A 23,642-nucleotide genomic window follows, 5' to 3' on the forward strand; every position below is an offset into this window, starting at 1 on the left:
CGGCAGCTCCAGCTGCAGGTCCTACCGAGGACAGTGTCGAACTCACCCATCTCGCCCGCATGCAGCATAATCATGTTTTGCTAGAGACCATTGAAAAGAGGCATGCGTCAACTGACCCCTTATACAAGGAGATGTTGAAGGGGGTCATCGACAGTATGAGGCACGAATTGGGTCAACCACCCCTGCACGGGATTGACGGCGGTGACAGCGGGTCTGGCCAAGGGGACGACGAGCAGTGAGTCGGGGGTCGCGTGTGTTGAAGTTTGAAGATGTTTTTTTAACTATGTATTTTTTTAAAAGTGTAGTTTTTTTTAATTATGTATATTTTTTTAATAAAATTGTTGCATTTTCCCCATATTCGTGTAGAAATTTTAATTCCGTAAAATTGCATATTTGTAAATTTGTGAATTTTAATTATTGGGATATCCGTCGGGGTGTCCTTGGGGATGTCCGCTATTGTGGAATGAGATGTCCTTATGACGTGGCAGTGCTGTGGGATGTCCTTATGACGTAGCAGGATGTATTTTGGGATTTCCGTCGGGATATCCGTCCCTATTGTGGATGCTCTTAGAGCATCAACAATGGCGGAGGTCGGACCAGCCTGCCGGACGTCCGCCCATTAGGCGTGCGGGAAGCGGACGCAGACGTCGCTTGTGGACATCGCAGATCCGCGGCTTTCCGACGACGTCCGTCGTTGCGGTGCCACGACGGACGTCCCGATTTTAAAATTTTTTTAACTATGTATTTTTTTTAACGACGAGGAGTGAGACGGAGGCCGCATTTGTCGAAGCTTGGGGTTGTTTTTTTTAACTATGTATTTTTTTAAAAATAATTATGTATGTTTTTTTAAATAAAGTGGTTGCGTTTTCTCCATATTCGTGTCAAATTTTAATTCCGTAAATTGTTTATTTTGATGAATTTGTGAATTTTTATTATTGTGGATGTCCGTCGGAATGTCTTTGGGGATGTCCGTCAATGTGAAGTGGGATGTCCTTATGACGTGGCAGTGCAATGAGAGGTCTGAGAAGAGGTTTTTGAGAAGTCAACTAAAAACGATTATCTGATGTGGCCTGGGGCCATTGGTGCCACCACCTGTACCTGAATCCTAGTCAGCTTTCTGCCCAAAGTCCAACAACACTCAAAAGTCCTCGCAAGTGTCCGCTTGTTTCAAACCCCACTCTCCTCCGCCGCTCGCCGTCGCAATGGCGATCTCGCCGACCACATTCGCCGTCGCAGCTCTCCTCGTCATCACCCACCTATCCCTTCTCACAACCCCCGCCACATCCCTCTCCTCCGACTCCCTCCTTACAGAGCTATCCGACCTCCAATCGCAATCCCCCACCGGCGTCATCCGCCTCTCCGATTCCCTCCTCCGCCGCATCGTCTCCCTGCCCACCCCCCGCCCATTCCACTCCCTAATCTTTTTCGACGCGCACCATCTCCACTCTAAACCCGAGCTTTCGCTCCCAACACTCAAATCCGAATTCGGCCTCGTTTCCGCCTCTTTCCAATCGAATAACCCTAATTCCAAATCGAAACTCTTCTTCTTCGAAATCGAATTCCAGGAGTCTCAATCATCCTTCTCCCTTTTCGGCGTCAACTCTCTCCCTCACATCTGCCTCATCCCGCCCACCGCCTCCGATGTGAAGACGGAATCTATTCAAATGGACGCCGCCGATTACTCGAGATTGGGCGATTCGATGGCCGAATTCATCGAATCAAGAGCTAAATTCACCGTTGGGCCGCTCAATCGCCCTCCAGTTGTTTCGAAGAAACAGATCGCATTCATAATCGCTGTAATCCTGATCTGGACTCCGTTCTTCCTGAAGAAATTGATCGCTGGGAACACAATTTTCCACGATAAGAACATATGGATGGCGGGGGCGGTTTTCGTCTACTTCTTCAGCGTTTCGGGGGCGATGTTTAACATAATTAGGAAAATGCCGATGTTTATTGCGGATAGGCAGGATCCATCGAAGCTGGTGTTCTTCTACCAGGGGTCAGGGATGCAGCTGGGGGCCGAGGGATTCTCAATTGGCTTCCTGTACACGATCGTGGGGCTGCTGCTGGCTTTTGTGACTCATGTATTGGTGAGGGTGAAGAACAAGACTGTGCAGAGAGTTGTGATGCTTTTCGTGCTGTTCGTATCGTTCTGGGCCGTGAAGAAGGTGATTTTCTTGGATAATTGGAAGACTGGGTATGGCATTCACGGCTACATGCCCACGAGCTGGCAGTGATCTTCTCTGGCTTTTGGTAAGAAATTAATGCTGCCTGAATGTGTAGGATGTATTCATCGGTTGTTGCACTTTCAGCTTTTGATTGAATATGCAATGCTGAATATTTTTGTAAAAGTGACTCCCTTACTGATTGCTTTTCAATTAGTAATTACTTACTACAATTTGAACTTTCCACTCTTGGAATGCAATTATCTTCTTGTGTCTGTTTCTCTTTGGTGTGCATTTTGTGTTTGCACGTATGTTGTGAAATGAAGGAAATAAATGTAATGAATATGATTTGTTATGTTGGGTAAATAGATCATTTCTTTGCTAGGCTCTCACTTCATGCTAAAGAGGGATGGCAATTTGAATCTTCATGGTTTCTTGTTAAGCAATGTAATCACACATGTCTTATTGATTTCTTTGACCCTAGGAAACTGTAATATTTTTTCATTGGCTTAGTTAATCTGTCAATGATATACCAAAATGAATCAACTGTGGGCTTATACTTGTACCGTGAGTAAGGCTCATTCTTAAGTTGTAGGGTTATCGTAAGCAGATATCATCAGTAGGACTGGTAATCAAGTTTCTAGAAATACAATATTGTTGCCTTATTCATCTGTACTAGTCCAGGATTGGTATGTTATCCTTTGTTATTCTGCAGTGACATACACATATATCGATTCTTTCTGAGTTTTCTCAGTTCACTAAAACCAAGTGCCACCGTGATAGCAATACAAAGAGTTGATGACTACAAATACACCGAATTTGTTCAAGAAGACATACTACAATATGGTTCATAGTTGCTCTTGTATGCCTGTTTTATTTAGCTAAAACATTCTGTGTTCCTGAGGCTCTTTTACTGAGCAATGACACAAATATCATACTCGGATAAACAAAGAGTTCCTTTTTCTCAATATGAGGCTATGGGTCTAGTAGTAGTGACTCATATTTCTTCCCTCTATCTTTTTAGCTCAACGCACTGATCTGATCTATTGACACTTGAACTTTTATGTTTGTTATGCATGAAGCTGCATGATTGATTATATGCTTCATGTAGTGACGGAGCTATTTCATATTTCAATGTGCTCAAGAAGACATTCCACTTGAAAATAATTTATACTAACATCCACCACATTACACTCAGCTCATAAAAATGCATTTAAGCTTATTTAATTAGATTCGGAATGTTATGAACTTCGAATTCACACCTTTTGGCAACTTAATTCAAACATACAAAAAGAGAAATTTTCTAAGCAATCTGTTTTTTTCATAATCAAACAAACCAACCGACCAACCAAAGCAAACGTTGTCTGCAACCTGTGTGGAGGCTAACTTGACTAAATTTTGAAGTTATAACTATATCAATGTTTTTTTGTTAAGTGTTAGTACAAAATTGATTTTATTATGATATTTTTGTATATATTTAGTTTTGGCCATTGTTTTATTCCTTCAAATTCACCCCACCATTTTTTTGGGAGAATTTAGTGGTTTCCCACCATCTCTTGTCTCTTGTTCTCTTCCCTCAACCTCCAAAAATATTCCCACAGCCACCAAACACAATTCGCGTTGGATTACTTCTCCGACAACGCCACCGACCCCATTCCTATATTTCCTCAAAATCATCCCACCTTTTCATGATTTTCTTCTTTCGACGCCGAAGTTAATTCTTTCACTAATCACCTCACCATATCCTCGAATTATCTCGACTCATTGAAGAAAGAAGCCCCTTTTATTAAATTATTAATATTAATTATTTCGTTGCATGCATATACTAATACTCTTATTTACACCAACATTGTTTGAAGATATGGGACCTGCAGAATGATAGGAGAAGTTGCATCTCTCCTAATTCTCCTTCCCCCAGTCTCATTTAAGGTTAAATTCATTTTATTCCTTTCTATTATCTTCTTGATTAATTTATTAAAAATATTATGCATGCAATGTTCCATTACCTTAATCCATGTTGCGATATAAGAAGTAGTACCTCCTTAATTGATGCTTTCCTTGATCATAAAAGGAAACAAGAAAAATAAAATGTTACTATTTGATTGTGGTTGCTTTGGAATTAGGCAAAGGAGGAACCTAAACCCTTTTCACAAATTGGGTGGTGCTTCAATATCTTATAGTGCACGCCAATTTCTTTCTGATCCGTACGGCTTCTCAAATGGGAACAAAAATGAAGGGGATATATAAAGGATTCAAATACGGCCTCACTCAAATGTTTGGTAATTTAAATATTAGATCATCTTGATTTGATTTTTAGGAAGAAAATGAGTGGTTTTTTTGTTGCAGTGAAGGAGCCAGAATTGGAAATTGGGGGCCCCACTGATGTGAAGCATGTTGCACATATTGGGACGGATGGCTCCTCCGGAAATGCACCCTCTTGGGTAAATATACTATATTCATTGATGAGTATTGTTTTATTTAGATATGCATATGGAAATGTCACGGATTTGATCTTGATTTTATAGATGAATGAGTACAAGACGGGGAGTGATTTTGCAGCAACATCCCTTGGTAATTCTGCCTCCGGTTCGGGCTCAGCCGGCACGTCTCCCTGGTCATCTCGAGGTGCATCTTTATCCATTTCTTTCATCTATGGTTTGTCTTTTTTCCACGGACGGATGTCAAATTCATGGTTTGTTATAAACAGAACTTGGTGAATCCCAATCGGGTGAAACCTCGACGGAGGTTGCTGGCGCGAAGAAGAAGGAGAGGAGGAAGAAGCCGAGATCGAGTAACTCTTCTCAATCCAACAACGGCTCTTGTTCATCAAGGCCTTCAAGGCAAGGAAAGCCAAAAACCAAATTCATTGAAGACAATGCTACAAACATCCAAGTTGTATAATAAAATCATCTAATTAAACTTGTGAATTTCTTCCATTTTATCCACTTCTTGATGCCTTTTTCTATGTTGTAGAGTTAATTATGATTTGAGGGAGGGGCTATCTATCTATCTATCTATATTGTGTATTACTCTGCTGGAGAAACACCAAGGGGTTATAAAAAATCAAATTGATATACGAGAAAATAAATTTGTTGCTTCTTCTTTCAACTTGCTTCTATCTTCGGAATTGGGAGGAGGACGGCCTTTCTCATGATTTGTTAACCTTGTTATATTTGTTGATGAATAATTGTGCTGATTTGAAATTTTTTTTTATCTTAACAAGCAATATGCTATATTAGCATTTGCAATTTTGTACTTATAGTTCCAGCTTTACGGTATTTTAATTTGATTTAAATAAAAATTGATTTACTAAAAGTAAATGGATTAAACTTATAGTACTCCATTTTTAAATAGTAATGCAAGTTCAAATTCTGATAAACTGTGTCGTGTAGAAGCCCTAATAGAAAAATATGTACTCAAACAAGAATTTCGGTCATTTTTTCTTGTTTAGATTTTCCAAATGATATGTTTGTTAGTCTGAGGTGTGATCCGTTACTAACTTTTCTTAAATTACTAACTTGCTAACTCATCAATATAGTTTATTAAAAATGTTAACATAACCTTAAGTTATACATTATGTTCACATTAATATTTAAATGTAAACACAAAATATCAACATATATTTGTGTTGACATTTTTAATACACTACGTTGATGAGTTAGTAAGTTAGCAATTTAAGAAAAGTTAGCATTTTAACGCATCCCTTATCTTATAATGGATAAATAATTAATTATTACAGTATAATTACTTTTCAACAAACATTTATATTACTATGTTGTAGTATATAAAAATGAGATTAACTATAATTTTTTATTTCACATAATTAAACAATTTCTTTAAATTGATAGCAAATCAAAATGAAATTATAAATAACAATTATAGGGAGACTTTTTATGCTCTCGGGACAAAATTGTCAGTATTTTTACAATTCAAATTGTTAAACGTGAATTTTTTAAATTCGGATATGTAATTGGTGCAAATCTCATTTTAAGGACTAATTATAAAGTTCCTTCAAAATTAATCGAGGTCCAATATCCTAACAGAAGAGATTAAAGAGTTGGATAGAAATAGAATGCGAAAAGGAGTCTTTTGTTTACTCGAATTCTGGTTGATGGTGGAGTCAATGCCCGAACCAATAACCCTTGCAGATTAATGATAATAAATCATGCTAGTTCGACGTCTTCATTAATCGCCAAGGATCAATTTGAGGTGCGTTCTTGACTTCTTCCCTTCTACCTCTTTCATCATTTTGTAAACAAATATCCTTGCTTCCACAAGGCACCGATTGCTTCTGCTTCAGACCTAGAATAGCAGTTTGTGAGAAACTATTGGCATACAAGTGAAGGTATTCGATGAAATGCTTGGAAGAAAGATAATTGTTGATTAGGCGCAAGGTGTTCGATGAATTGCTTCACCAAAAATCCATTGCTGGTTAGGTAAAATGAGACAATATTACTATCATTACTACTGTATCTTAATCATGCATTGAATTTTGTAATGTGTGTGCGTATATTTATATATGTATCATCGAGAATTTACCAGCGACGTTTTTGGTCACGCAGCATCGTTTAGTACTGCGCCTTTGATCCTTTCAACCGTGCATTTGATAAGGCTGTTGACGGTTGCGACGGAGCCCAGAGAGAGCTTGGCGGTGGGGACGGAATCGACCAATATCTGGAAGGCGACGGTGAGCAGGGATCCGACCTCACTGATTCCCCTCGTTTGGTCGCTGTCTCCATCGGGTAGTATGGCAAATCCCGATGGCAAGAGGGCCACGTAGTCAGGATCTCCACCGCTCAAGACCACATTCATGGCCATGATGTCCACGGGAGCATAGATAACGTAGGAGCCAGTGGCATCGCTGCAGCTCTCCTGCAGTATCAGCATATTGCTCTGGCTCGAGTTGGGACTCTGCATTCACATTTTCGATGGTTAGAGGTTTGGTTTGGTAACGTGCAAACCACAAGAAACTTTGATAACTTACGTTAACACGGAGTAGAGACACGGAGTTTCCTTGATCACGGCCATTAGCTATGTGTGCCATTTCTTGAACAAGGCCACCATTTGAGAGAATGTCCCACTTTGACAGAAGGATAAGAGATATTTTTAGCTTATTGTTAAAAAAATTATCTTTAAATGTTGAAGAAATTATTATCTACCTCATTTCTTGAATTCTCATTGCGCAGGAAATCGAAGACTTGATTTGGGGGGACGGGGAGCCAGAATGAGGTTGCAGCGCTGAGCACGATCCCAGGAGGTCTCCCAGGATCATCCATGCTCTTCCTACTCATCACTCTCACATCATCGGCCCCACTCCCGGAAAGCATGGTCCATGTGTGTGCAGTTGAGGCACCCACACCGGTGCAAAAGCTCATCACCATCCTCTCAGCAAGCTTCAGCATGCTCTTTCTACCCTTGGGAGAAGATATGACTACACCACATAGGTAACACAGATAGTTTAACTATAAAACTCAACACATTTTATTAAGTATTGAAACTTGGAACGTGCAATAACCCTATTTCTCCTACAGTTCATAACTGTGAAGCTTCTTAGTCGTGAATTGAACCTATTTTACGCCTACCATTCACAACCAGAAGCTTCTTAGTCATGAATTTAAAGCAACATTGATATGTATACCTCCTACATCTCCAGATGAAATGTTAGTTGCCATTACGCTCGCCAGTCTCCCACATTGCCTGTCTAGTGTTGCCACCCATCGCCGGGCTCCAAATGCAAGGCCGGAATTCACTAATTGTTTGTAGATATTATGCACAGCTCTATCATCAACCTCTACATGTTCAACCCATGTCACCTTGAAAAGTGGTGGAAAACAAATCTTGTTAGGAAGCTCAAACTGAACCTCAAGAAATAAATCTGGTGTTGGAATGAATTCTCATACCTTGGAGTAGCCGTTGGGCATTTCTTGAATCAAACAACCAGATGGCCTTCGCCTGCATTTTGATATGGTCGCAGGTCTGAGGTTGTCCAAAGAGACATCAACCACTGCCAAAGTTCCATCGCCGTGTTGTTTGCAGTATCTCACAAAGTAAACCTCTCGAGTTGGGACCAATGGAGAAGGGACTTGGAACTCCGCAGTCATCTGAAATCATAAACAAGATAGGATTTCTAAAATTGTTTTTATGTAATTTTGGAAATAATTTGCCACAGATCTCAAATTATCTTACCACTTGCAGAGCTCCGTTGTAGTTCCCTGCAACGCCCGTGGACAACACCTCGAGAGTCGTTGCTCTGGAAACAATACTTGAAAACACACTGGACCACTGATTCTGTAAATAACAAATCAGATCTATTCATATCATTCACGATTTCAAAAGCATTATGCAATTATCAGTCTGCAAGGGCAAGATAATTGTCCTACTGTGTCCATGAGGATCTCGACGAGGTTGATGTGGTTCATGATCACCACACCCGACTCTCTTGAAGCTTCGGATCTCAATCCCAACGGCTTCGGGCCAATCCCTCGTGGGAAAGTCTTCATGTACTCATCTTCACTCAACACTTCACCCAAGCCATCACTGTTGGGAACCCAAAGTGGCTCCCCAGTTTGAGCCATTCTGATGAGTTCCTCCATGGCTGCAACTGCTAGCTCGATGATCATCGGCTTGTCAGCTTCAGACGGCCCGGGTATGGACCTGAGAAGATCAGAAGCTCCAAAAATTTCCCCAGATGCTCCAGATAAGAGCTGAGGGTATGATAGCATTGACTTTCCTACATACTTTGCAGCTATCCCAGAAATCCTATCAATCTGTGATGAGAAATCAAATTAATGCCGCAATCCACCAACTTCTAGTTACAATTTTGTTGATTGCATCTGCATTAAGCATCTCTACTTAGACATTATACCAGCCCTAACATTAATGCCTGCCCCCACATTCTCCAACACAAGCTTTTAATTCAACGTCCTTGTTTGAGCGAACACATTTCACCATGAAATTAAACCACAAACATTAATTCCTACCCTCCAACAGTGGATTTTAATTCAACATTAACTCCTTGAGCAAACACACAATTCAACCAGAAAACCACGAACGAGAATGGTAGCTCAATCGTATTCTTTAGCTTTTAATACAACATTAATTCCTTGAGCAAACGCATTTAAAAGAAAAACTCACCTCTTCCCTCAAGCGTGCATTCTCAATCCTCAGGTGCTGCTCGTCGAACGACATCTCCCCTACGGAGGCTGGGCCACCGCAGTTGGGGCAGGCGACGCTGCCAAGAGCCTCCTTATACCTAATATTCTCCGCCCGGAGCTTCTCATTCTCGTCTCTCAGCTGCGTGTTCTCATTTCTCTCGTGTTGAGACTGTGTTTAATTCATCCCATTCAGCCTCACTTATATGCATATACATGTAGAAGGAGAGAGAGAGAGAGAGAGAGAGAGAGAGAGAGAGAGAGAGAGAGAGAGAGAGAGAGAGATAATTAATTACCTTCATCTGGGTTCGCTTGTTTTGAAACCAAAACTTAACTTGCAAAGGCACTAACCCTAATCGACGTCCGAGTTCCTTCCTCTGTTTATCATCGGGATGAGGGCACTCCTTGAAAAACCTAGTAGCATATATTCATATAAAATGAAGCACTTAAAAATCAAACATATTGTGAATTTTTGAAGCCGTAAGAAATGCATACGATTCCATTTCTTGGATCTGATGCTGGGTGTGGCGGTGATACGGCTTCTTCTTGGGGCGGTCGTTGGGATCCTGATCGTCGCCTGATGGAGCCTCCATGTTGTCGGTGCCTGACTTGCTCTCGTAGTCCTCATTTTCATGGGGTTTACTCCCCATTTCCAGTAGATGGTGGTGGCTCTCGAACATATTGGGTTGGAACATCTTCGAAAATCCTATTTCATGAGTAAAACAAATGGTTGACCTCTTGAGAATTTATGAGAGTGAAGTGGTGAGTTGACAGGGAAAATTAAATGGTTTTTGTTTATAATTATGTATGTGTAAAATAAATAAATGCTCCGATTTAATTACCAACGTAATAAGGGAAAATTAATTACCAGCCTAAAAAGGAAAGATGTGTTTCAACTTTGAAGTGTGGATCTTCAACCTTGTTGTGCTTATCATCAGCAGCTGCGCATCTTCAACCTAAAAAAGAAAGCTTTGTTCTGATCTCTTTGCTCTCTATGGATATCTATATGGGCGAAGAAAGTCAATTGAGGTTGATTTGGCATCAAATTAGTAGGATTTTTCTGTCAGTTTCGAGATTGAAATAAAAACAAAGTGATGGTTGGTTGGTTGATTAGTAGGCGACAACTGAGTAAACATTGACTTTCGTTTTTGGGGTTTCTAACAAGATTCTCTAAACACTAAATTGAAATAAAATAAATCGATGGAAGGAAGAGAGTTCAGAAATGGGAAATTGAGTAGACTTACTTACTCTTTGTGCAAGGGTTGATTTCTGTTAGAAGCAAGAACTAGGTTAAGCGGTGGGAAGAAAAGAAAGCGAGAGAAAAAAGGTTATGCATATGAATTTGAAGGAGTAGGTATATGTTAAGGTTTTTTATTGATGGTGGTGCCTTTCTTGTGAATAGAATTTAAGAAGAATAGTTGGGATTGAAGAGGATGAGAGAGAAGGGATCGGACGATGGAGAAAAGATGAGAGAGAGGGAAACAGGTGGAGGAAGATATGGCAGTGAAGAAGTTATTGCAGAACGTATTGAGAAGGTGATGGCATTAATGGCGGGTAGAGAGAGATGTTTTTAATGCTGATGAGAGAGAGAAAGTCCTGAGGTTTGAATAATGAGTGAAACGACTTACTATACCATTTTAACATCTTACTTCATCACTCAGTAAAAATTTTCTTTTATTTCTTACGTAGTGTGAAGAGGAGATGCAATTTATATGTATGCTGATCTTTATATCTATTGATTTTTAAAAATGGAAAAGAATACTAACATTTTATTAAGTGAACCAGCTACGCACATAAGAATTCTATGATCTATTAATACCACTCATTATCAAATTGTGATAGCACATGTATATATATATATATATTCCTGATGTATTGAGACAATTCTTGATAATTGAGCGATCCTTAATTTCTTGAATTTTTGGCACTAGGGTTTCCTCAATAGTATACTATTATAGTATAGTATATTTGTTGTAGGCACCTTAAAAATTAAAAAATATACATATAACGTCTGCATTTACTCAATATCTCTAAAATTATCTTTACTTTCACCAAAATCTTCCCAACATCGGGAGATCAAATTTTGCTATATGGGAAAAATCGTATGCACCATGTGAGAATACGTAAAAAAAATTGTACCACGTGAAAGATTGTAGAAATGAATAGCATTATCAACTTTAAATATCTAAATATTCAAAGTTTATGAATTTAAATTCTCTGGATTCAATAAAAAGATTTGTAGTGCATACTTAATTTGTATTTGTGTAATAGGTTATTAATTAGAAGTGTGTGTGTCTATATATAAGTGTGTGACACAATAACAAGGTTGGAGAAACCCTAATTAATTGGTATGGCCCGCCATTATCGATAGCTTTCGGTTTGAAGGACTCATGCACTTATAGTTGATGGTGTTTTCATATGTGTACAAATACATGTCAGATTATTAATTTTTCTGTTTTCACTCTCTTGATGTAAGGTCAGTTTAGCAATTAAGAAAGAGCATAAAATGTGATGTATAAGCACACAGAGTTTAAAATTCTTATACTCCATCCATCCTATAAAAATAGACATGTTTTCCATTTTTGTTTGTCCCATAAAAATAATCTATTTCTATTTTTGGTAATTTTTCTCTCTAATGGAATGAGTCACATTCTCCGCTAATAATACTCCAAACACTTATTTTTTCTATCGCTCATGCTAACTCTAGAGTGTTATGTTTATGAGACAAAGGGAGTATTTAATTTACATGTTAATGGAGTATTAATTTAGTATTTTGAATATGTGCGGGTCAAACCCATCCAATTCAGTTTTTAAGTACGTCAGTCATTTTTTATCATGACAATAATCACTTTTGACATAGTAACTTTTATGTACAATAGCAATAACTTTGGCCTATATAGTATATACTATCATAAATCTTGTTTTAGAAAAGAAACCTGTCAGTGATGCAATGAACCACAGTAACTAACTAGGCATTTTGTTTTAAAGACATTGTGCCTACAAATGACACAGTATAGAAACTTGAAAGTTTTTCATAAATAGGTGAGTAGATAGTTTATCAAATCAAATATGATAGTACAATCTAACTAGAAATATTAAAAGACGTAAAATGCAATTCTTTTGAAAGGTCAATTTGGGAGCTGGATGATTGATTCCATACAATTAGTCTATATATATGACTAAAATATCATGTGAGTGCTACTTAGTTATCTTGTAAAATTAATTAAAAAAAATCGAATTCGAAACACATGGAGTATAATTCTCCAAAGCTAAGATTAATTGATTAATTTATAAGAGACAGTAAAAAAATCCAATTTTTACAATAAGAAAATAAGGAAATTTGAAAAAAAAAATGGTGAAGAAATTGTGCCTAATCGCGGTTGTTCTTCAAGAAGAAACATAGATATTCAACTATAGTTATTTATGTTTTGTTTGTGGTACCACTCTTTCTACAAACAATGATCCATCCATCCATCATCAGCACACATACAATTTATTAGATAAATAGTGCGTGTGAGACCATTAAAGCAAATTACGTATCAACAAAAAGGTTAATATTGGGCTTGTCTGTCCTGATTCAATAGCTGAGATAGGCTTCATCTTCGTGATGATATCTGCTTCTACAAAATGACGGCCATATATAATAAAAGGATATATAAACAAGTTTAGGAAAATTATCAATACTACAAAAATTGATCTCAATATAAAATCCAGACTAAATTTTAACCATGAGATTTAATAATCTACTTGTCAATAATTAAACCAAAATACAAAGGGTCATTATAAAACAGTTTCAGGTCATATTATAACATTCGGGCTTGATGTCATGTTAAGATCATTTTAGGTCATCCTTATTATAATGACCTACAAATGAACTAACAATGACCTAAAAATAACCTTTGTATACTTGATTCTGCATTTTTGTATTAAGAATAAGTTTTACATATATCAAAAACCAACAAGTTTATATTTTCGTAATAATCGATGTAGCATCTAAAAATGAAATATGGCTATTTATTCCTTTATCTAACTCCTGGATTATTCATATAATTTGGGCTTGAATTTTATTGGGCTGAAGTTTTTCACATTTTTTTAATGGAGTACTATTTTGAAGCAAATTTATCAAGCCAACAAACAAACTACCACGAAAAACAATATAGTAGTACTTCCTTAGTCCCAAAAAATGTAGGTTACTTTTGTCATTTGGTTAATCCCATAAAAATAGACATTTGTGAATCACAATTACCATTAAACCACTGACATCAAGTATATCATGCGTCCACACCTGATTTCCCTCATTTTATTACTCCCCCGTCCCACTTAAGATGATACGTTTTCCTTTTTATTTATCCCAACTAAGATGACACATTTCCTTTTTTGGAAACTTTCTCTCTCCAATTAATACACTCAACCACTTTTTCTCACTCCTATTAATATATTCATCTTTCTTTCTCTCTCTATTTTAATATCTACACCCACCTTTTCTCTCTTCAATTAAACACTTTAACAGAAGGAGTACATTTAAAAATGATTGCAAACTCAAAAAGAGTAGGCTAGATTAATGCAGATGAGAATAACAATCAAGAGTACTGATACGAGAAAGCAATTAATAAATCTACATGAAAGCTATAATTTTCATACTAGAAAGTTCATCTCGATGATGAGAGAACAAGTTTAATCTAATGTGTTACCTTTCCATGAAATGCAACTAAATCCTACTGAGATAAATCTGAGAGAAACAAATTTACTCGCTTATTTACATTCTCACCTCAAACCAACAATCATGTTCATGCTGCCACAAACTATTGGTAAGAAGACACAAGTTCAATATAATGTTCAGTTGTAAGAAGACACGAGTTGCTGTTGCTCTCTGATCAGCTCTCACATCTGCATTTTCCCCTAAATCAGTCAGCAGCGGTGCTCAATGTATCACTGGAATGCTCAGAAAATTATCATCTCTCTCTTGTGGCTCCTTAAGTAGCTTGACCTCCATTGACAAAGTAGTATAGATTGAATCTTGAATATAAACCGTATTGGAGAAGAGAATGGGACACGCGCAAATACAACCAAAAACCTACTTATTGCAACAAAACCATAATCCTCCTCAGTTTCTCAGATACAGAAAGTAACATACATTTTCACCATTAACAAGTCTACATCAGAAGAAAAAGCTAGAGATAATACAATGGTGTCATAGTTATGTATAGAGGAGAAATCAGAAAAGATCTTTGAAAGAAAATCCCCAAAATAATAATTATCCTGAGTGTTAAAGCTGAAAGTGTGAAATATATGTATTATCCATAATCCAGAATTTCTCAATACAGAAAGAGATATACATCTTCATCAGAGAGAAAGAAAGAAAGAAAGAAAGAAAGAAAGAAAGAGAAGATGACATTGTGGCAGTAATTATTTATGGAAGAACATCCTCAAAAACAATACTGAAAGTGTGCATTGATGAACAAATCTGTAAGCGCATCAAAAGGGGGGGGGGGGAAGGAAACAATTGGTAACCTAAAATCCGGATAGAAATTCGGTTGTGTATCCATTACCATGGAGTATTATAAACAGCAAATGCATTGAAGATGTGAACATACCATGGTTGCAGAACATCAAACATACCGCAATAATTTGAATATGAGATTAACAAGAGCGGCATATGTTATGAACAACTCAAAACTGAAAACTAAGTTGTACTACTTACTACATATTGGGAGAGATTAGAAAAAAGTGAAAAAAAGAGACTTACAGAGCTTTGAACAGTGGGAAGAGTGTTGCAGAGTTCGTGAAGACTGCGTGTGCTCATTTTTCATTTTTGTATTTTCAGGTGGTCTCTGACTTTATCTTTTCTTTTCTAATGCGAATTATTTTGATTACCACAGCATTACATGTGCTACAAGCTACCAATAAAGTCAACCCACTTCATATTTATGTCGGTGTCGATCAGTTTAAGCATCCTTAAGGCCATTCACAACGCTGTTCCTATACCGTTCCTAAACCGTTCCTTAAACTACTATTTACGGGCCCCACTATACTTTTTTACTCAATTTCTTAACTAAGGAACGGAACCTGCAACCCTCCGTTCCTTAACCCCTCCGTTCCTTAACTGTTCCTTAAATTACTATTCATTCAATTTCATTTTTTATTTTTATTTCCAACTCAATTCAATTAAAAAAACACACTTTAATAAAAAACACACAACATTAAAACAAAGTTACAACTTAAACTTAAAAAAAATAAAAAGCACACAATTAAAATCCTAAAAAAATAAAATTACACAATTTTAATAATTTCATCCACCAAAGTTTGCCCAAATGTGCTCAATTAGATCATGTTGGAGTTGGGTGTGAGCACCAGAGTCGCGTGTCCTTGCACGAATAGATAACCGTTCTTGTATAGACGGATGCGCTCCACTTCGAGGCGGACTACTTGCGGTTGAGCTTCCGGGGGATTCGGGGCCGAACCAATTTCCCGCCTCGGGTCCTTCGTCTTGGACAATCATGTTGTGCAAGATTATGCACGTATACATGATGTCGACCATGTTCTCCATGAACCACGTACGAGCCGGGGCTTTGATGATGTTGAAGCGCGCTTGGAGAACCCCGAACGCCCTCTCCACATCCTTGCGAGCAGCCTCCTGCTTCTGCGCAAAAAGAGCCTGCTTTGGGTTAGCAGACCCACTGCACGTCTTCACGAAGGTAGGCCACTTCGGGTAGATGCCATCGGCGAGATAGTACCCCATTTTATAAAGCCGGTTGTTAGCGACGAAGTTGATGGCCGGCGCTTTACCATCCAAAACTTCAGTCAAGAGGTCGGACTGGTGGAGCACGTTTACGTCGTTGTTCGACCCGGGGACCCCGAAGTACGCGTACCAGATCCAAAGGCGGTAGTCGGCAACGGCCTCGAGTATAACGGTTGGGTGGGTGCCTTTGTGGCCACTCGTGTAGGACCCCTTCCACGCCACCGAGCAATTCTTCCATTGTCAGTGCATGCAATCGGCGCTGCCGAGCATCCCGGGGAATCCGTGCACTGTTTCGTGAAGGTTGAGCAGGAACTGACAATCGGTCGTGCTTGGCCTCCAGAGAAATTCGTCAGTGAAGGCTGCCCGGACGCCTTTGCAAAATTTGAGCAAACACATTCGCCCAGTGCTGTCTCCGATGTGGAGGTATTCGTCGAACATGTCGGCCGTTTGTCCAGTCGCAAGCTGGCGGATTGCTGCAGTACATTTCTGCAGCGTCGTGTGGCTGGGACGGCCGACCGCATCGAGCCCTTCCTAGAAGAACTCTTCCCGGGCTGCCAAAGTATTCGCGATGTGGAGAAATAACGGTTTTCCCATGTTGAAACGGCGACGGAAGCACGTATCTCCCCAAACCGGGTTATCGCAGAAGTAGTCGTGTACTAACCTTGCGGCGGCTTCCTCCCGGTTACGATGGATGTACGTACGGGAGCGTCGTTGGGGCGGCGCGGCTTCTTCCGCCTCCCGTCGTCGATCTTCTTCAAGTGATTGTTCCAATATTAGACGCATTTGTTCAAAAGGATCCATTAATTTGATTAAATTTGGGAGAAGAAAAACAGAGTTGATTTGAGATGAAAATTGGGATGGAAATAGAGAGGATTTGAGAGGAATAGATGTGTGTTTGTGAGTGAAATGAATATGAAATAGGAGTATTTATAGAGTAAATAAATTATAAAAAAATAAAAAAAATTACAAAACGGCTAAAAAAAACGGTAACAATACCGTTGCAAAAAAAAAAAAAAAATTCGAATTTTTTTTTAAAAAATGAATTATTGCGTCACGTGACGAAACCCACTCGCGGAGCAGCGAGTGGGCGTCACGCGTCGAATGGGAGGCCGCCACATCGCCTCGGCCCGCGGCACAACCGGCGCGTGGCGGAACGTGTTGTGCCGCTGGCCGCGGCAACGACACCCGGCACGGCATGGGCACGGTTTGGCGACGACACGGCGGCTGCAACGCGTGCCGCCGCGGAACCGTTCCTCCGGAACGGCCTAGGCACCGCAACGACACAGCGTTGCGGGTGCTCTAATTAGCAATATCTATTAGATAATTTTACAGGAATATAACTCGTAGAAAAATTAGAATAGCGGGGGAGCTTTGCAATCAAATGAGCAAGTTGCGTTTTGAAATCTCAAAGTTACATGGTTGAAGTTGAGAGCAATGGCATATTTGGGTCGACCTTCTTTACTGTGCCCTACCTCTGAATCCATCATTTGTTGAGAGATATCAAGCAAGCAAGCAAGAACATGATAAGGATAAAGAACAAGGGGCCACGCCAGGAAAAACAGAATAACTATGGGAGTCTTGTAGAGGTGGATCAAATGAAAGATGGATTGGATCAAGATGATCATGCAAGGGAACTTCAAACATGCTATGGGCATGTGACCACAACCCCTAAACGTAGGGGTTGTTGATTGAGGATAGGTTTCGTGCAATACATGGAGTTTGTGATCCAATATCCTTATCCAATGAAGATTTGAAAGAGTAGGTTGCTTGTTACTTTTTTCTGTAATTTAATTACGTTAAGTCTATTAGATTTCTTTTTTCGAATCATACTACGTTAAGACTAAGAGAGTTAAACAACATATAAACAGCATAAGCCCATAGATAATTCTATTTAAGATCCGTGGTTGATTGATTTGAGGATTAGTAAGGGAAACACTCTGCCCGCTTTCCACCTTCAACCTGCCCTTTTGACAAGGAAGTGCCTTAATTGGAGCAATTTACACTTTTTGAGTAAACTCAAAGAAGCTTAAATAAAAGCTTTTGTTGAAATTCCGTAAATATTAATTAGTATCTATTTTTATAGCTGAACCAAGGAAAGTAAGAGATACATCCATAGCTAACTTGACCAATGATATGAGAAGGAACCTGTTCATGGATGTGGGTTGGTGTTGCCATCTGACCACGTGACATTCCATTGATGCTGAAGGCTACCATCGACGAGCACTGAACATTCTGCTGTGGCCATAATTTGTGTAGCAATAGGGCGGATCCGGACAAAGGATTGATCAACATCGGCGCTATCGTATGGAATGTCAATGGACTTAGCCTGCTCCTTCTAACTCAGTACTCAAGTTATACTGCAAGAATAGCCAGGTAAGGTAAACTAGAAGATAACTAAACTATGACTATTATAGAAACATTTGGATTTCATAACATTGTTTACCTCCACCATGGTGATCCAGCCTCGTAAGTATGCTCCCCGTCGTCCCACGAAATGTGGCATGCTTGAAGAGCAATGGCAACAGTAGGTTCCTTTCCGTGGTGTGCAATCCATTCTTCAACAGCTGTGGCTTTGGCATCGTCACTGGAGTACTCTTTCTTGTTCGGGCCAAAAGGGTTAAGCCCGCGGTATTCAGCTTCAGAAATCACAGCCGGCATGTACATTGTGTCACCCACTAGAGGGGCACCACAAGCAGCCAATTGTGCTCGAATCTGCAGTTATGATGCTTTCTGGTCAAGTAATTCAAACTATTATTGTTAAGATAAAGAGTTGATGTTGCTGATGTCAATCTGTGTACCCTTATCTAAATCATTAAGAAAAGGAAAAGTAAAACTCATGGACTTCGAAAAAGCCAAGTCAATTAGTGGCCATGATTTTCGTTGGGGGCGTGGGTTGCTTTGAGTGATACGAAGAATAGATAAAAATACTTCAAGCTAACCCACCGAATACTTTGATCAAGTAATCAATTTTGAACTTGTTTGACCATCTTGTCCTTCAAATACTCAATCATATTTTTATCAATCTAATATATTACGAAAAGTAAAACAGCGAGAGAAAATTCGTAAATCCTCTTGTTAACTCAAACTGACTATTGTGATGCCCCTTATTTCAGCTGCATTACTCAAACGGTAAAACACGATAAGCTACAGGAGGTCATATTCAGCAACTTATCCAAACAACAAGCAGAAATAATAATTACAAAAACTCATGGTGTTGTTACAAAATTATTAGGAAAAGGCAGCACATATCATTGCTCAAAACAAATCAAGTACCTGGTGCGTCCGACCTGTCAAGAGGTTGATTTTGCACTCATATGCAAAATCTCTATTTGGCCATCCACAAACTTCGATTTTGTTTTGTTCTTCAATTATATCATTTGGCCAAGGAACCTTCTTGCACTCTAAGACCTCAAGTTGACACAAAGGCCAATCGCTGATGAAATCTGCATGAACCAAAGTATAGTCTTTGTTTATACTTTATACAAATGAAAGACATGTTCTCTGTGCCAACTGCCAACGAAAATCATAGCGTTTATAATTCAATTATAGTGCTTCATAGTGGAATATAAGGGCTCTAACTCTAACAATGGACGTACAATGATCAATTTGGACAAAAATGATATTGAGTACCTTCAGATACAAGTCGCGGTGCAATATTGACTGGGCGCATATAGTGTGTAAGTATTCCAACTGGTACAGGAGCAGCAGCAAGTGCTAGATAGAGCTTCTTAACCTTTTTATCCTGAGAAGCATTTACACAGTTTTGGTTATTATGTATAGTTTCTAATTCCAAATATTGTATAGAACATTAGCAGCCACAAGCTAATGGAACCCCAAAACCAATGTAGAAACAAAGCCATGGCCCTACTCAGAGAACACCCTAGATCTATTTCTAATATTTTTGCTTGTAAATGGAAGGTATTAGTCAGATCAAGGATTTTTCAAGAAGGTATGCTAGTAATGATGATTTGGAGAAACAAAATTGAAAAGTATGCAAAACAATGGCATCTAAACAACAGACTTTTCTATTCTTAAATGTAACTTAATCTGTAGATTGCCATTTCAGAAAAAGAAAATATATCACTAACCCGAATTTTTCCATGAAAAACTGAGCAATATTCCTTTGTTCTTGCTAACACTATACTGTAATGTAGAAATAGACAGTCAGCGTGCTCCCTGAGCTATACATGAATATAATATACTACAATACAATATAATACTATATTCACTCACCAGCCCTCGGTGCAATTATCAATCTGGTGGGTAGTCTTCAACGTATCGTCCAGTCCTAAGGCACGAGTAGTAAATGTTGCACAAGTTTCTTCAATATTGTTTGAGGTTCCTCCAACCTGTGATAAAACAACACAGGATAAGCATCTTAAGCAAGATCAGACTATCTGAAACAATACCTTATCTCATCCTCAATGATACTTACATTCAAAATGAAAATAAAAATAAAGGCAGTAAAGATGACTATATGTTCTCATTAGATGGAGAAATTGTGGAAAAGGAAGAATTGAAGATGGGAACAAAAATCAACATGAGAGGTTGACAGGAAGAGATCACAGTGGAATAGTTATAAAGGCAAACATTCAGCAGGTGATTGATTTATTAAGAGAATAAGGCTTTTGCAATTGAAAGAATTATGAAACACAGTAAAAAAATGATGCAACAAATATTTATATGAGAAAAATCTAAATGATTGGGGAATCCTCAGTCATAAAAATTAATAAGAATTGGTCTTTATTTGCCAAAGTTTGAGATTTTCAAATGCATATAGATTCATGATTTATTGTGTAATAAACACTTATTAAAAGAAGGGGCTGAACAAGATCCCGCCTTGGTTGATCATCAGAGAGTAGAATATCAACTACATACTGATGTACCGGCTGGTTTATCCAAGACCACATAGCTTTCATTCACAGCAATAATTCGAGATCTCCAGTCAATCTCGTAGCATCTGATCACAAAGATATCAGGATTACCAGGTCATAGTGGATCAACTTAAGGAACAAACAATATATAACCAAATTAATACCTTGGAAAACGTCTTGGATGTACATAAACCCGTAAGTAAGTTCCAGATTCGACAAACTCATCCGTGCAAGTTATGCGAAAAGTTTTTTGCGCTTCTCGTATGGTCTTCCCTTTGATAGATGATCTATTTCTTAGAAGTGATGGATCTGTAAATTTCTTGAAAGCTTTTATTTGCTCATGTGTAGCAGTTCGAGGGGGGACCGGGCATACAAGAGCGTAAAATACAGCACCAAAGTGAATCAGGTCTGAAACAAATCTTGAAACATGGAACAGAAAACTCAACCTCATTTACACATTTAACTTTGAAGATCTCATACCACATGTTAAACCTTAAGGAAAAAATAATGAAGGAGCAACAGAACTTACAGGGGTGGAATATCCAGAGCTTTACTAATGTACTCAAGAACAGGGCTTCCTTCTAAAACAACCAAGTGTTCTACCCTTGGAGGTCCATTCTGTGACGGACAGGGAAGAAGGCGCTCGTAAGGAGGATAGCTGAGGGAAACTCATTAGGCACGCATTTTGAAAAAAAATAAGTAGATGAATTGGAGAGCCAGATAAAAGCAAGCATTATATTGCAGGAAAATAAGTGTCATATCCCTGTGGGATTGTAAAAAACTTCACCATACATTGCAATTTGATCCAGACCAATTTCAATGCGATCTCTAGCTTTCATCAAATTTGACGTTAATTCAATGTGATATCTATTTACAAGAAAATACATGGCAAGGCAAAGATTATTATAAATATTTTGTTGGTAAAATGACTTTTTGCCATATATCTATAGGAGCCACTTATAATTATGTTTCCACTAAACAGTCCTGTAGCATACATAAGAAACAGGACCGGTGCTCGAATGTCACCTGGAAACTTGGAAATCTTACAAGATTACATATTTTTTTATCCCAACTGAGATTAGGAATACCTACTTAGACTTTTAGTATTGAGAACTGAAAAGCACATAAGAATATAATTTTAAAAATCTCTTCAAAACAGGGTAAGAAGTTAGAATGTGGGAGTTAACAGCTACGGGCTATAAGTGAGGTTCTAGAAATGCAGTCTTAAAGTTGTTAACCGGGATGTCTCATATTATATGATAATCCATGCTAAGCAGACATGTAAACATGGGATAGAGGTCTTCAGTAAATGAAATCATTGCTAACTGCAGTTTCAGTTTCAGGTGTCAATATTGGTGCCAATCCAGGTGACTAACAATATCATATCTGCTGGTCTTGACTATTTAAAGGATGTAAAAGGAAGAGATGAATAAATATCCCCGCCATCACAACCAAAATGTATCTAATTCACTATAACATATGTAACCACCCAAGCAAACACTATTAATTGAACATTACAGTGATTACACTCACTACTCACCACACCGTCTACGCATACAATGTTACAAATCATTCCTTGTAGAATAAACTAAATCCAACTGAGAAGTTTTATTTTATGCAGATAAAATCTCCCTTGTCTCTAAAACTATTTAGATAATTTGAAAGCATTACTCCAATTTATCCCCTTAAATTCTCTACAAGTCCTGTCAACTTTATCGTGTTGGCAAACAAAACACATATGAAACAAACACGAATCGTGCAATCGGTGAAATTCTCAGCATATAGGAAAAGTAAGAAAGCAGAAAAGTGTTGAGTACCTATTATTGCAAGTAGGAAATGAAAATTTCGTACTAGTATCAGGAGGCGCGGTTGATCTGCAGCTCAAGTTCCTCTTGAATACATTGCAGCTGTAGTGTTTATGAATATGTATGAAAGAAGGGTGCGTCCGAGAGAGGCTGGTAGGAGAAAGGATGGTGCCGCCAAGGATTGATGAGAAGTACGCCATTGCGGCGACTGTCAGGGTGGCTTATTCGACGGATTAAACTGCGATTTAATGCGGCAGTTTTAAAAGTGAAGTAATCGAGCGGTGTTCGTAGGTGATGGCAGGATAAGCATTCTTTCTTTCCTATCATACATATTCCATTGTTTACTGTGATCGTTAAGCTCTCAGCTGAATTGCTAAATTGACAAAATATTTTTTAATAATAGTATCTTTATAAAAATAAATATAGTACTCCACTAGTACTATTTCTTTAAAACTAGTGAATCGATAATAGAAGATATTTTTTGTATATTTTTGTTTAAATTGAAGAAATGTGGAGTAATATCCTTTAAAACTGAAGGCATAATACATGCTCATGTTAGATTTAGAAAGAAAAGATAAATATGTATCCCTTATTTTGATTAATTATACATTAATTCTCGTTTTATTTCAAAAGTTGTCTATTTCTATAGGACAAAAGGAGTATTACATTTTGACTTTTTTTTGTCGTATTTTGTTCATGATATGTCCAAATTTCGGGTGAGCTTGTGCACGAGTATCTGTAGTTGTAGGCAAGGGTCTTGGTGGTCATGAAAAAGCGTCCCCCCCTCCCCAACAACCATGAACGCCACTATCAATAAAAAAAATTTTATGATTTAAACACCTCTGGCTCTGGCCTCTCCCTCCAAATAACAAATTTAAACATCCACATTTGGAGTTCATGTCGACAAT

At 38.4% G+C, this 23,642-nt stretch overlaps 4 protein-coding genes and 1 long non-coding RNA gene across 15 annotated transcripts; 3 read left to right on the top strand and 2 right to left on the bottom strand.

Annotated features, from left to right (window-relative positions):
• The first annotated feature begins 1,122 nt into the window (after positions 1-1,122).
• Positions 1,123-4,420, top strand: LOC121807182 (probable dolichyl-diphosphooligosaccharide--protein glycosyltransferase subunit 3B). Of its 3 annotated transcripts, none has more exons than XM_042207390.1 (2): positions 1,123-2,253; positions 4,289-4,420. In XM_042207390.1, the coding sequence occupies exon 1, from the start codon at positions 1,203-1,205 to the stop codon at positions 2,235-2,237; it is 1,035 nt and encodes a 344-aa protein (XP_042063324.1). In that variant the 5' UTR covers positions 1,123-1,202; the 3' UTR covers positions 2,238-2,253; positions 4,289-4,420. The 3 variants fall into 3 exon arrangements, with proteins under 3 accessions (XP_042063324.1, XP_042063325.1, XP_042063326.1); XM_042207391.1 differs by lacking the exon at positions 4,289-4,420 and adding an exon at positions 4,025-4,045; XM_042207392.1 differs by lacking the exon at positions 4,289-4,420 and adding an exon at positions 2,552-2,575.
• A 34-nt stretch (positions 4,421-4,454) lies between these two features.
• LOC121807183 (CRIB domain-containing protein RIC10-like) lies at positions 4,455-5,184 on the top strand. The gene is made up of 3 exons (XM_042207393.1): positions 4,455-4,606; positions 4,691-4,790; positions 4,873-5,184. The coding sequence occupies exons 1-3, from the start codon at positions 4,490-4,492 to the stop codon at positions 5,064-5,066; spliced, it is 411 nt and encodes a 136-aa protein (XP_042063327.1). The 5' UTR covers positions 4,455-4,489; the 3' UTR covers positions 5,067-5,184.
• A 946-nt stretch (positions 5,185-6,130) lies between these two features.
• LOC121809497 (homeobox-leucine zipper protein MERISTEM L1-like) lies at positions 6,131-10,840 on the bottom strand. 5 transcript variants are annotated; one of them, XM_042210156.1, is made up of 13 exons: positions 10,565-10,840; positions 10,185-10,272; positions 9,812-10,022; positions 9,613-9,730; positions 9,300-9,488; positions 8,546-8,932; positions 8,352-8,453; positions 8,066-8,266; positions 7,804-7,978; positions 7,325-7,596; positions 7,150-7,245; positions 6,705-7,076; positions 6,131-6,467 (listed from the first exon to the last, which is right to left on the bottom strand). In XM_042210156.1, the coding sequence occupies exons 3-12, from the start codon at positions 10,009-10,011 to the stop codon at positions 6,720-6,722; spliced, it is 2,097 nt and encodes a 698-aa protein (XP_042066090.1). In that variant the 5' UTR covers positions 10,012-10,022; positions 10,185-10,272; positions 10,565-10,840; the 3' UTR covers positions 6,131-6,467; positions 6,705-6,719. The 5 variants fall into 5 exon arrangements, with proteins under 5 accessions (XP_042066090.1, XP_042066088.1, XP_042066089.1 ...); XM_042210154.1 differs by having other exon boundaries at positions 10,185-10,318; XM_042210155.1 differs by having other exon boundaries at positions 10,561-10,840.
• On the top strand, positions 6,233-6,869 carry LOC121809498. Of its 2 annotated transcripts, none has more exons than XR_006052271.1 (3): positions 6,233-6,374; positions 6,444-6,601; positions 6,728-6,869. It is a non-coding gene; the product is annotated as an uncharacterized LOC121809498 (long non-coding RNA). The 2 variants fall into 2 exon arrangements; XR_006052270.1 differs by having other exon boundaries at positions 6,466-6,601.
• Positions 10,841-13,935: 3,095 nt separating the features above from the next.
• Positions 13,936-23,118, bottom strand: LOC121808268 (RNA pseudouridine synthase 6, chloroplastic-like). Of its 4 annotated transcripts, XR_006052166.1 has the most exons (11): positions 22,747-23,114; positions 21,459-21,587; positions 21,094-21,348; positions 20,934-21,015; positions 20,289-20,404; positions 20,144-20,198; positions 19,686-19,797; positions 19,329-19,498; positions 18,499-18,767; positions 18,201-18,412; positions 13,936-14,390 (listed from the first exon to the last, which is right to left on the bottom strand). XR_006052166.1 is itself a non-coding variant. In XM_042208664.1 (10 exons), the coding sequence occupies exons 1-10, from the start codon at positions 22,932-22,934 to the stop codon at positions 18,403-18,405; spliced, it is 1,386 nt and encodes a 461-aa protein (XP_042064598.1). In that variant the 5' UTR covers positions 22,935-23,114; the 3' UTR covers positions 18,001-18,402. The 4 variants fall into 4 exon arrangements, 3 of the variants coding, with proteins under 3 accessions (XP_042064598.1, XP_042064599.1, XP_042064600.1); XM_042208664.1 differs by lacking the exon at positions 13,936-14,390 and having other exon boundaries at positions 18,001-18,412; XM_042208665.1 differs by lacking the exons at positions 13,936-14,390; positions 18,201-18,412 and having other exon boundaries at positions 18,495-18,767; positions 22,747-23,116.
• Between the last annotated feature and the right edge of the window lie 524 nt (positions 23,119-23,642).

Source organism: Salvia splendens, chromosome 6 (assembly GCF_004379255.2).
Source record: "Salvia splendens isolate huo1 chromosome 6, SspV2, whole genome shotgun sequence".
NCBI classification, from domain to species: domain Eukaryota; kingdom Viridiplantae; phylum Streptophyta; class Magnoliopsida; order Lamiales; family Lamiaceae; genus Salvia; species Salvia splendens.